This window comes from Sorex fumeus, unplaced genomic scaffold (genome assembly GCF_029834395.1).
Source record: "Sorex fumeus unplaced genomic scaffold, SorFum_2.1 ptg000014l, whole genome shotgun sequence".
Taxonomy (NCBI): Eukaryota; Metazoa; Chordata; class Mammalia; order Eulipotyphla; family Soricidae; genus Sorex; species Sorex fumeus.
Window position 1 is genome coordinate 14,103,765 of NW_026606071.1, and position 13,392 is coordinate 14,117,156.

The 13,392-nt window shown below is 37.8% G+C and overlaps 1 protein-coding gene across 1 annotated transcript in view; it reads right to left on the reverse strand.

Annotated features, from left to right (window-relative positions):
• Window positions 1-522: 522 nt before the first annotated feature.
• Window positions 523-13,392, reverse strand: part of PGAP1 (post-GPI attachment to proteins inositol deacylase 1) — a 92,692-nt gene continuing 79,822 nt past the window's right edge. Inside the window, exons 24-27 of the mRNA XM_056111798.1 lie at window positions 10,852-10,902; window positions 9,893-10,083; window positions 5,249-5,353; window positions 523-1,958 (exon numbers count right to left, since the gene is read on the reverse strand). Of these exons, the coding sequence (XP_055967773.1) occupies window positions 1,820-1,958; window positions 5,249-5,353; window positions 9,893-10,083; window positions 10,852-10,902 (486 nt within the window). The 3' untranslated portion in view covers window positions 523-1,819. The remainder of the gene's footprint in view (window positions 1,959-5,248; window positions 5,354-9,892; window positions 10,084-10,851; window positions 10,903-13,392) is intronic.

Sequence of the window (13,392 nt, forward strand, 5' to 3'; positions counted from 1 at the left end):
TAAAACTTCTCTTTCTCTTCAGGTACTTATTACTTTTCTCACACAAACAAGTACCTGGAATGTCTGCCTTATTTACATTGTATAATCATTTCCCTCCCTTTAATGATCCTGGCAAATGAAAATAGGGATAGGCATTAAACTGAGAAAGACAACAATAGAATTAAACAAATTCACAACCTTCAGAGATGATAGCAAGACCAGATCCTCTTCAACAAAAGCTAAACTGCAAGGACCTGAGGAACACCTGAGAAGAAAACTGGGGTAACCCTCAATTGGCAGAAAAGTCAGGATAACTTCCTATAGGCAGTAACAGCTCATAGACTAATGCAATCCAGGGGCAATGGAACTGCAGAGATTAAGGATTTTGAGAGAGTCTGGAAAATTATAGCATATATTTATATATAAAGAAGGGGATCCATGAGTCAGATATATCTCAGCCTAATATCAATCTCTCTTAAGGCAAAGATACCTAGCTCCATTAACTACTTCCTAGTTTTTGTAGTTAATGGCTAAGATCTAAAATGAAAGAGAAACATTACTCTTATGTCTGGTGAACAGAATTCATCTTGTCAAATTAAGATTCCACTGTTAAACCCAGGGAATAAAGCATAAAATTTATACAGCTTTACTATGCACACCTATACAATTAACGGAAAAAGTCTACAATCATACCACTAATAATATAATGTTGAACTATAAATATAATATCACACCTAATCATGTTGCTTTTTTCTTGTAGTGTCAAAACTTGTGCAAACTTAGTCTTTTCTGAAGACTGTAATTTAATTATTTATTTTGGGGTTTTGGGCCACACCTGACAGGGCTCAGGGAGAACTCCTGACTTTGTGCTCATGGATCACATCTAGTAGTGATTGGAGAACCATAAGTAGTGCCAAGGATTGAACCAGGGTCTGCTGCATATTCCTTAACTCCAAAACTATCTTTCTAGTTCCTGGAATTTAATTATTTCAATAATACAACATGACCACAGGCACTTTTGGTAACCAATGAATTGATTAAAATGGTACTGAGATTGAATGAATAAACTACTCTAATGCTAGTTAATATCTAGGAGAATTTCTTTAAATTTAGCAATAGATCTCTTCAATAATCTTGTAATATGCATCAAGAATAAAAAATAAGATTTGCATTTGAGAAGTAACAAAAACTTCCAATAAATTCTGAATCTGAATATTGTTTTCATCTATCAATATTGCATTGGTTACCAAAAATAATCTGCTGTTTAGAATTAAAATTTATATTTTTATAAAGTACAAGAAAACAAAGAGCCACTTTGTTCACTTATAGCTGCCAAGAACTGACCAATGATTTAATGGACATTTCATTTTTGAGGGATCTAACAGTTATGATTTCATCAATTTTTAAGACTTATTTCTCAGGATGTATACAAAAGTAAATACTAAGTAACCCACTTCATAGAGGAAAGTTTGATGAAATGAGAAGAATGCCAGAGGTGAGATTACAAACAATGCTACATTTGCTGTGTATCTAGAAGATTCCTGCTATAGTCAATCAACCAGACTAGCTGATTGATACACAGAGGAGTCCTCAAAGACAGTAACCACTAAACCCTTTTCTAATAATTCAAACATTACTAGCACACAAATACCATACCACAAAATAAAACCATGCTTAAATTACTTTCCTTAAGCACTAAAAAACTAATTTTTCCTATTTTCAATAACTGTAAAAATAGCCTTGTCTTCTCAAAAGGATCTAGTCATCCTCATCAATGGAGCAGTGATATCCTCTGGCCCTAAAGGTATAAATCATTGTTAGAGTTTGTTAAAAACCAGTATCATATAAAGTTGCATAATGCATGGAGCAAAAGGGGAATGAAGACAAAGCAAGGAACCCTATATAAATGTGTTGACCCAAAAGCAATCACACCGATAGCCAGAAGAAGTGGAAATTGTGAAGTGGTCTTCAATAATTTACTGCAAAGAGACAAAGAAATATGAGTCATTACATAAACTACATTGCAAGAAAAAAATTACATTTTACAAGTAAAATAATAGCATAGTGGTAGAGTGTTTGCTTGCACACGGCCAATCCGACCGACCCAGGTTCAATTCCTCTGCCCATCTCAGAAAGCCTGGCAAGCTACTGAGAGTATCTAGCCTTCATGGCAAAGACTGGCAAGCTCCCCGTGACGTATTCTATATGCCAAACACAGTAACAAGAAGTCTCACAATGGAGACGTGACTGGGCCTGCTCGAGCAAATCGATGAACAACAGGAGGACAGTGACGGTGACAGTAACATTATTTTATACATGCATAAAATACACTTAATACAGCCTTCCAAAAGTGGTTTCAGATGAAATAAAGTTACATGTGATGAATTCAAGATCCATGATTTTTTTGCGATTTGTACATTTTTTTGTAAATACCACATACCTTTTGCATATTTTTTAAAAAAGATTCACAAGTCACATTCTGGCTTAAAAAGAGATAAATGCCCCAATTTTTCTTGAATCACACCTGGTAGTGTTTGGGCCTACAATTGGCTTGGTGCTTAAGGACCACGTTGATGTGGTGCTGGGACAAACCTAAGGCTCTCACATGTACAGCATGCACTCTAGCTCTTTGAGTTATCTTGCAAGCCTAAATAAATAATATTTCTACTAAGCAAATAACGAGTTATGTTTATATTCTAACATCAGAAAAATACTAACTGAACTTTTATTCTTACTTTTCTCCTGGGAAATTAAACCTAGCAAAAATAAAATACTAGTTTTCTTTTGTTTATGGTTTTACTTCCTGCAGTTTCAGTTATCTAAAATCAAGTGGGGTCAAAAATGTTATACACAATTAGATATTTTGAGAGAAATACTACATCCAAAAAATGTTTATTACAACGTATTATAATTGTTTTATTTTTAGTCACTGTCACTGTCCTCTCGTTCATCGATTTTCTCAAGCGGGCCCAGTAACGTCTCCATCGTGAGACTTTATTGTTACTGTGTTTGGCATATTGAATATGTCACGGGTAGCTTGCCAGGCTTTGCCGTGCGGGCAAGATACTCTCGGTAGCTTGCCAGGCTCTCCGAGAGGGGTGGAGGAATCGAACTCGGGTCGGTCATGTTGGCTGAGTGCAAGGCAAATGCCCTACCTGCTGTGCTATAGCTCCAGCCTGTATATATATAGTTATAGTATACTATAGTATACTATACTAGTTATAGTATTTAACTTTACTTAAAATAGCATACAGAAAAACAAAACAAAAAAATCCTATCAAATAAAGAAGAATCCGAAATTCTTAACAATGGCATAAAAAATAATTTGGGGGTTGGGGTTTCCCAAGCAATATTCAAAAGGCTGGAGATGGGGGGCTTGTGTGATTCTTAGCTAGCTGGACCAGCAATTCAATGTGAAGACCTGATGAGGATTCAGTACTGTTAGGGCCCTGCAGTGCTGCAGATTATATGGGTCACTCTGATAGTGCTCCGGGAGGCTCCAGGGACATACCCTGGAGGTGTGGTGCTGAGCAGGAGACCTCCAGGAAAGCATTCAGTGGTGCTCAGGGTACCATGTGGTGGTCCAGAGTCAGCCCTCAAACCAGGTTTGGCTGTATGCCTTAACCTCCGGCCCTGACAATAATTTTTTTTCTTTTTTTTCTCAGCCACATCCTATGGTGCTCAGGGATCACTCCTGGAGGTGCCCGGGGGGCATATGGGATACTGGGGATCAAACCAGAGTGCTCACCTGCTGTACTATCACTCTAGTCCCTGCAATTACAATAAACATTTTTTTAAAAAAGTATTAGTAAAGATTATCATCTTTTTTTCTCTAAAATTTATGAAACTGAGAATAAGTGGAGCAAGAAATTTGCTAAAGGCAAACACCTATTAGCTTGAAGACCCAATATTTAAATCCCAGGTCTGCTTGATTATAGAGCATCTATAAATATAAACCAGAATGGACTGAAAAAGTCCTCAAAGCATACAACCAGTCAATGAAACATAATGCTTTTAAAATAAATTTTAAACATATACATATATACTGATTTCATAATAAGCCTCATATTTCCATTACTCAGCTTCAAAATGATCAAATTACAGCTAATCTTACTTTACCCCTGCATTTCCATCCACTCTTCCTGTACTTCTTGAAAGCATATCTAAAATTTCCAATCTTTTAAGGACTTACTTTTTAAAGAAAAAAAACTATGATATCCCAATAGTAAAATTAAATACTAAGAAAAGAGGATCATGAACCACCACTGCTGCCATGTAAGCGTATGCACTGGCTTGTCCCAGAGACTCATAAATAAATCTCAAAAGAGATCATGTAGCAGCAAAAATTTCTTGGACACTTGTAGCTGGCTGAGTTCTGCCTCATGATCAGTTCCTACCCAAAATATGCTCAGCAACTGCTACCACACCCTAAAGCCTCTGCCATGTCTCTGGTCAGATCCCACGACCTTAGGACCAAGAACTACAGAGAACCTAGTCTGCTGAAAACTCCAGGTACACTCATTTTTGTGGCTGAAAACCCTAGGTCTTGTCGAAATCGGAGTGGAAGAACTCTCCCTACCTCTCTGTACTTCCAGAAAACCTATAAGCCAAGCCAGTTAAATATTTAACTTTCCAGTTAACTTTCCTGGATTAAATAGTTTGGATTTTCTGGAGTGACATATACAAACTCTGACATCCCATTCGTAGCACACCAGAATGGATGGGATGTAATGCAGAATCCAATCAATGTCAACTAACAAAAACATAAATGAAGAAGGCTTAAATTGTAACAATACCTTAGTTAAACCTCAGACAAGGATTTAATGTACCCATGATAAGATACAACCTTTTCACAAATTTTCTCCTATGGAAATAATTTTCTGATCATTGCACTAACCATTTAGTGGTAACAAGCAATATAAAATAAATTATTGTGGGTCTGCTATAGCGACAGGCTTGAAAATGGAGACAATGATGAAAGGAAGGTAACAATGGTGGGGGAGTGGTGTTGGAATACTGAATGTCTGTAACAAATCATCATGAACAACTTGCAAACCCCCAGATGTTTAAATACAGTGGAGAAAAAAAAGAACTAAGAAAAAAATATAATATACTTGTGTAAGTTATATTTGCATATAAATAATTACTTTTATGGCATTAACAATAAGAATATTCTAAGTATTAGGGACAGAAAGCATGTTATAAATATAAAAGGGTGATAAAAAACAGGGACATGGAGGAGGAAAAGAGCAAGATTAAACCACTATACCTTGACTTTATTGAAACAGTAGAAGTATTTCCAAGAATTGCCATAGTTGGAATAAGGATAAATGCCAAAGGTTTGCATGGATCAGGATTAAGCTTGAAGTAATAACTATATCAAAGAGAAAAAAATGAAGCATCAACAAAACATATCTGCTTATTTAAAATCATCAGAATCAAGTTTTTCCCTGCGACAAAGTCCGGATTAACTTTTTATATATGTGGAGAATTTAGGCCAAGATCATTTGAAGAAATTGTATATAACCTTCCAAAAGTCACGTGATGCTTGCTTGCCTTTAAAATTTTTATTTTATTTTCTTTATTGAATAATCTTGAGCAATACTTACAAAGCTATTATGTTTGAGTTTCAGTCATACAATGACTGAACATCCATCCTTCACCAGTGTACATTTTCCAGTGTCCCCAGTATCCCTCCTCCCCCCACACTCCCCAAGTCCCATTCTTCCCCCTGCCTCTATGGTAGACAGTTTTCCCCTTACTCTCTCTGATTATGGGAATTATAGTTTGCAATACAGATAATGAGAGGCCATCATGTTAGGTTCGTAAACTACTTTCAGTACACATCTCCCATCCCATCCCGAGGGATCCCTTCAGCCATCATTGACTTACTGATTCCTTCTCTATCCCACTTGCCTTCTTCCCCAGCTCATAAGGTAGGCTTACAACAATGGAGCAATCTTCCTGGCCTTGTCTCTACAGTCCTTGAGTGTTAGTCTCATATTATGCTATTTTATATTCCACAAATGAGTGCAGTCATTCTATGTCTATTCCTCTCTTTCTGATTCACTTCACTTAGCATACTCTCCATGACCATCCACTTATAAGCAAATTTCAGGAATGTTTGCCTTTTCAAGCCTATGTTCTCTCTTAAACATCTCTCTCTCTCTCCCCATTGTTCCCTTCTTCCTCCCTTAAATCTTTCAATAAATCCTATTTCTCTCTCTCTCATCAGAACCACAAGAACTGAGTGCTGAAAGGAGGTAACCTAATAGCCCGATATATATATATGATACCCTTTCAGTAACAGCATTGCAAACCACAGGGCCTAAAAGGAAAAAAACAAAGTGGCTTCCATGGAGGCAGGCTGGGGGGGAGGAGGGAAACTGGGAACACTAGTGGAGGGAAGTGGACACTGGCAAAGGGATTGGTACTCATTGTACAACTAAAACTAAATCATGAACAACTTTGTAACTTTGTATTTCCTGGTGATTCAATAAATTAATTTTTTTCAAATCATCAGAACCAAGCAAATTAGATAAATTCTGGTAGCAATTCAGATTTTTTTTTAAAAAAAAGGGTAACCTGAACAGTTCATGTAATCTTTAACAAATAATTTCTACTCTAGTCTATATAATCTTTATACCCAAGGTTTTTATATGAACAATGTCAGGAACTACTAAAAAGGAAAACATCCAATACAGAAACATTTTATTTCTGTAATAGGTACATATGCAAAAGGTTCACATAAAAATAAACCAATATATTTAATTTTTAAAGCTGCTTAAGAAATGTTTTTAAAAGGTCTGTGTAAATTGTCCACAGGATACTGTGAAAATCTAAATTCTCATCTTGCATTTATTGACAATGAGGTGTGACCAATTAGTTTACAGAATTATAAATTTGTGCTCTTACATAATCTTTTCCCCAGATCTGTGAACAAAAATCTGAATCTTGATTGAAGGATTAAGGAAGGATAATACCTGGTAATGTCAATTAGTTACTTAACTAATTTTGGTTTGATCAAAGAGTTTTCAAAAAGAACTTCAGGGTACATAGATAAACTAAAAGCTTTATATTGTTTCTAAAAACTAAAATTAAAAGTGGGGTTTGATATTAATTTTGGATGATGTGGTCTACTTTTTTGTTTCATTTTGTTTTGCTTTGGGGTCACACTTGGCAGTGCTTAGGCTTAATACTAGTTCTGCACTCAGGGATCACTCCTGGTGGCACTCAGGGGACCATACAGGTTGCCAGAGATCAAACAGGGGTTGGCTGTGTACAAAGCAAGCACCCTAGCCCGCTGTATTCTCTCTCTGGCCCCAGAATGGCCTATTATTAAAAACAACTTGCTAACAGAGGAATATCCTAGAAATAATCTTGGAGGGAAGTGTCAGGCTCTCATTCACTTACTTCATGGTAGCAAAGCTATGGACAGTTTTCAGTAGCGAAACAGCGATATTTAGTTTTGTTCAATGTGTGGCACACATTAGATAAGTACACATTTATTATTTCTAAAATATGGGCTGGACTGCCACAGAGGCAGGGTGGGATGGGGAGGATGGGGGGTGGGAGGGATACTGGGACCCGTGGTGGTGGAGGATAGGCACTGGTGGAGGGATGGGTACTTGATCATTGTATAACTGAAATCCAAGCACAAAAATTTATAAGTCTATAACTGTACCTCATGGTGTTTCACTAATAAAAAATAAAAATAAAAATACAAAAAAGAAAACAATAAAATAAAATAAAATATGGGCTGGAGCAATAACACAGAGGGTAGGACGTTTGCCTTGCATATGACCAACCTGGGTTCGATTCTTCCATCTGTCTTGAAGAGCCCAGCAAGCTACTGAGAGTATCCTGCTTGCACAGCTCCCCATGGCATATTCGATATGCCAAAAACAGTAACAAGTCTCACAATGGAGACATTACTGGTGCCAGCTTGAGCAAATCGATGAACAATGGGAGGACAGTGACAGTGACATATTTGTAGGGAAGTATTAAAGTTTTAAAAAAAAATAAGCTCTCTGGAAAGAAAGATGGCGGCTGCACGGGAGCCTTGTGGACAGCAGGTTTGAGCCAGGGGTGGTGGGAGCGGCAGGGACCTCATGGGAAGGGGGGCGTAATGGGCCGTCCTTCACGCCCGACCGAGGTCGCCAGCTACCCCCCACGAGCGGCTCTCTGGCACGGCCACGGCCCCGGAGGCACAAGGACTTAGCACAGAGAGCCACCCGCTTGGAGCAGAAAAGCAAATGGACTATGTGTTAAACCGCGCCAGCATGCCTGCCCGGAGGGGAAAGGGTGTTGACCCACTCGCCCGCTCCTCTCTGGAAAGAAAGATGACGGCCGCACGGGAGCCTTGTGGACAGCAGGTTTGAGCCACGGGTGGGGGCGGCAGGGACCTCTTGGGAAGGGGGGGGTAATGGGCCGTCCTTCACGCCCGACCGAGGTCACCAGCTGCCCCCCACGAGCGGCTCTCCAGCACGGCCACGACACCAGAGCACAGAAACCAATCTCTTAATTATCTAACTTTTAATAGAAATTCTTCCAGGGTTAATAAGTAAAACAGCAGAAATCCAAAACCGCACGGCCGCGATAGCGGCCACGCGACATCATTTTATTCTTAAACCAAGTTGTAGAAAGCAAATCATTTCACAAGGCTGTTTCAGCATGTCTGATTGGGGGGGGGGGGTCGTAAACTCTAAACAATAATTGTGCATCTTCTATCGAAACAATGTATCTAGTTAAAGTAGATAGAGTATTAACTAGAACTCATCTGCCTCACAGGAATTGGGAGGGGTGGGAGGTGGGGTTCTATTGGGGTTCGCGGTTAAAAATAAGTATTGGTAAAGGGAAATGTGTGTGATACTTACATGACTGAGACCTAAACCCGAAAGCTCTGTAACTTTTCCCACAGTGATTCAATAAAGAAATTATAAAAAAAATAAAGAAAATAAAGAAAAAAGGCCCTCCCGTTGTTTATCGATTTGCTCGAGCGGGCCCAGTAACGTCTCCATTGGAGACTTTGTTGTTACTGTGTCTGGCATATCGAATACGTCACGGGGAGCTTGCCAGGCTCTGCCGTGCGGGCGAGATACTCTCGGTAGCTTGCCAGGCTCTCTGAGTGGGGCGGAGGAATCGAACTCAGGTCGGCCATGTTGTCTGCGTGCAAGGCAAACGCCCTACCGCTGTGCTATCGCTCCAGCCCTAAACTAAAGTTTTATTTTAACAAAATTTACTACATCGCTCCAGCCCTAAAGTTTTATTTTAACAAAATTTACTACAAAGAAATGTGAGGGTAGAGAAAAAAAGAGACGTGTTTAAGAAAGAATATGGCTTTTGCTTCCAGCAAATTTAGGAAAACATAAAATTGATCATGAATTGAAAAATATATAAAGCACTAACCTTATAAATACTTTAAGCCCCAAAAGAAGTATATGTTCGTATTTCTAGATTCAAGTGAATTTAGAGATAAAATTAAACATCACCTCCTCTTTAATAAAAAATTTGGGGCCACCAGCAGAGGTCACTTCTGGTGATACTCTAGGGAGCAGATGAGGTGACAGGGACTGGACAGAGTAAGTAGCATGCAAGGCAAGTACTTTATCTTCTGAACTATGTCTCCTGCCCACCCCTACCCCCAATTTTGTTTTTGCGGTTTTGGGAATAAAACCCAGGACTTCATAGATGCATGGGAAATGCTTTTATGCTTAGCCACAAACCAGTTCCAATTTCCTCATTTGGAGGCAAACTTAGGGGAGTTTATATTCCCAGGCTATTTTTATAGTAAGAAAGAAAATGTGAAAATTTTGAACAAGATTTATGGACCAATAGTACCTAGCAAGCTTCTACCTCTAGATATATATTGTTTGAACTATACAAATTATAATTATATATAAATCAGAAGTACCTGAGATTTTTAAACCAATAAATTAGAGACGGCATGCTGAGTAATACAATCCATGTTAACAAATTAATCACGGTATTGTGCATGTGAAGACTATCTTCAACATCACTAAATGAAGATAAATGAAGATGGTATATTGTAGAGTCTTTAGGGTGACTGGACTTTTTTTCACTTCGTTTAGAGTTTTTTGCATTCTATAAAGAAAGTAAAAATACGAAGATATTAAACAAACTTTAAGTTTATTATTTTACTTAGACTCATAATCAGCAGCTAACAATACATATTTCTGTACCAAATTGACATGAAATACTAAAACTGTTTAGAAATACTTTAAGATATGTTGGGTAGATAAAATCTATTCATTCTGAATCTCTCTCTAGGTAAGTATAGGAACTGAAAATCAAGTACATCATATATATATATATATATATATATGTGTATATATATGCTTTTTGGGTCACACCCAGCAATGCACAGGGATTACTCCTGGCTCTGCACTCAGGAATTACTCCTGGCAGTGCTTAGGGGACCACATAGAAGGCCAGGAATCGAACCCGGGTCGGCCACATGCAAGGCAAATGCCCTATCCACTGTGCTATCGTTCCAGTCCCACTTATAGATATTTAAAGCACATTTTATAAGTAATATACTGCCTACATATTTTCAACTGGAGAAATAAAAGTACTAAAACTTTGTTTAAAATGGTAAAAATAAAAGTACTATCATTGTGTAGAACTATTTATCCTCTGTAACTCTTGAAATAAAAAAATTATTTGTAAAAATAAAAACAAAAAAAGTGTTAAGTACTGACAAAACTAAATTAAATGAAGATCATCTATTCCAATATTCATTAGGTTCACTCTTCTTAAATTTATATTAAAAAACTGTAAAATCCTTAACTATTTTAAAGAAAAAACTATTTTCCTGCTAGTATGATGTAGAATTGTGAAAATAAAACTTACCACACTCTGGGTATTTTTTAAAGTTGTTAGACTGGCTTGCAGATGAACAATCTAAGAAAAAAAGAAATTTATTTCATTTGGAAACAAAATGAACCTCTTAAAAATTAAAATTAAGAAACACTGCCATCTGAGTTTTGAAAAATCTAAATAAAATTTACCTACACAGTTAAAACCATTTCTTTATAAAAGAAGTCCATCTTTTCTACTACATGTAGCAAAAACTGTGTATTTGTACTATGGATTAAAAAGTAAGTACATTGGGGAGGAAGTGATAGTACAGTGGGTAGGGAGCTTGCCCTGCAGGCAACCGACCCAGGTTTGGTTCCTGACATCCCATAGTTTCCTGAGTCTGCCAGGAGTGATTCTGAGTGCAGAATCAGAAATAACCCCTGAGCACTGCAGGGTGTGGCTCAAAAACAAAACAACTGTAGCACTGTAGCACTGTCCTCCTGTTGTTCACTGATTTGCTCGAGTGGGCCCAGTAACATCTCCATTGTGAGAACTTTTGGTTACTGTGTTTGGCATATCGAATATCTCGGTAGCTTGCCAGGCTCTCCAAGAGGGCTGAAGGAATCGAATCTGGGTCAGCCAGGTCGGCTGCGTGCAAGGCAAATGCCCTACTGCTGTGTTATCCCTCCAGCTCTAAATTTAAAAATACTCTATTCCTGTACGAGGTTGATATGAAATACTGAAAACTATTTAAAGATATGGATTTTAAAAAATGAAAACAGTTAAGACAAACTTCTTAATTGTGTTGAGGTCACAATACACTGCTATTCTTTCTACATTTTTTTTTTTTTTGCTTTTTGGGTCACACCCATCGATGCACAGGGGTCACTCCTGGCTCTGCACTCAGGAATTATCCCTGGCAGTGCTTAGGGGACCATATGGGATGCTGGGAATCGAACCTGGGTCGGCCGCGTGCAAGGCAAATGCCCTACCTGCTGTGCTATCACTCCAGGCCCTCTTTCTACATTTTGAGTCTGTGAGTTAATGATACTTTGCTATAGCAAATAAATGTGTCTTGTGAGTAAATTTTTTTTATTATATTCAGTATAGTATAACATTTTAATGCTTAATTATTTTTAAAATATAAATCTTTAAAATATCTGAACTCAAAATATGGTGACAAGATATTTACAAGAATTTGAGAAAATCTGTATGCACAATTTATTAAATTGCTAATATGTTGTTTACTGAGTTGTTTGATAAACCCAATTGAAAACCCCAAATTGTGAATGAATAAATTTAAATAGTTCTAAATAATTTTGTTCTGGTAGATTTAAATTTTCTTTGAAACTAAAAAACTGCAACACACATGTATAAATGCTAAAAGCATGGGCAAATAAAACTTTGTTTTAAAAAAAAGAGTATTATTCATTCTGATATCAACTGTCTTCACAAAAGATTAATGTGGAAAGCTTTTCCCAATCTTGCAAGATGGCAAATGAAAAGGCAGAAAAGTTGGCTACTGAAGAGAAGAAGCATAAAGACACAAAGGCCGTTACAGTCTACAAGGTTAAGAAGAGAAAACCCTAAGGCTAAAACACCAAAGGGGAATACCCATTATAATCAAAACCTGTCCTATTCAGGGAATTGACAAATATTCCCAATAAGCTATATATTCCAGAAAGGCTATGTACCAGAGGAAATATTCACCAGAGAAATGTAAGATAAAAAAAAAAAGTCACAAGCCAGTCAGCGGTGAGAAGAATGGGGGTACCCGAGTAGATAGGTTTTGCAAGAGGCTGAGATAATAGTATACCAAAGATGTGCCACTAAAGTTACTGAGCCACAGTGGAAAGTGTTTTTTAGTCAGTTTGTGAGGTAACTGAGGGCCAGTATCACTCCTGGACTTTTCTGATCCTTCTCCCAGGATCTAACAGGGGCAAGAGGGTGATTTTACTGAAGCAGTTGGATGATGTCTTCAATAAATAGAAAACTTGTGACGGACCTCTGTTCCTCATTAGGCATCTCTGCATAGGTAAAGGTAAAGGTAAAGGCCCTCCCGTTGATCATCGATTTGCTCGAGCGGGCCCAGTAACGTCTCCATTGGAGACTTTTGTTGTTACTGTGTCTGGCATATCGAATACTCTCGGTAGCTTGCCGGGCTCTCCGAGAGGAGCGGAGGAATTGAACTCGGGTCGGCCATGTTGGCCGCGTGCTAGGCAAACGCCCTACTCGCTGTGCTATCGCTCCAGCCCTTTGCACACAATAAATCTGTTGATGCCTTCTCCACCTAAATTTATATTAGTAGTATAAAACTTTCCCAAAACATCTGACTGATGCTTACTTAAGGAAAAAAAAGTTGTGCAAACTGACACCAGAAGTGAGCTCTTTGACACAGAGAAGAATTTGAAATAGGAGGTAAGAGCAGTGCAAGATTATCACAAAATTGTGAACTCAAATATTGCCAAAAACAAAAGTTATTCCTCAATTCATTTTTGTTCTTTATTTGCTCTAACAAGTAGAATTTATGCTTACAAATTGTGTCCTAATTTTCTTATAAAGATCCTAGTTAAATTATGGATCCATTTTTTA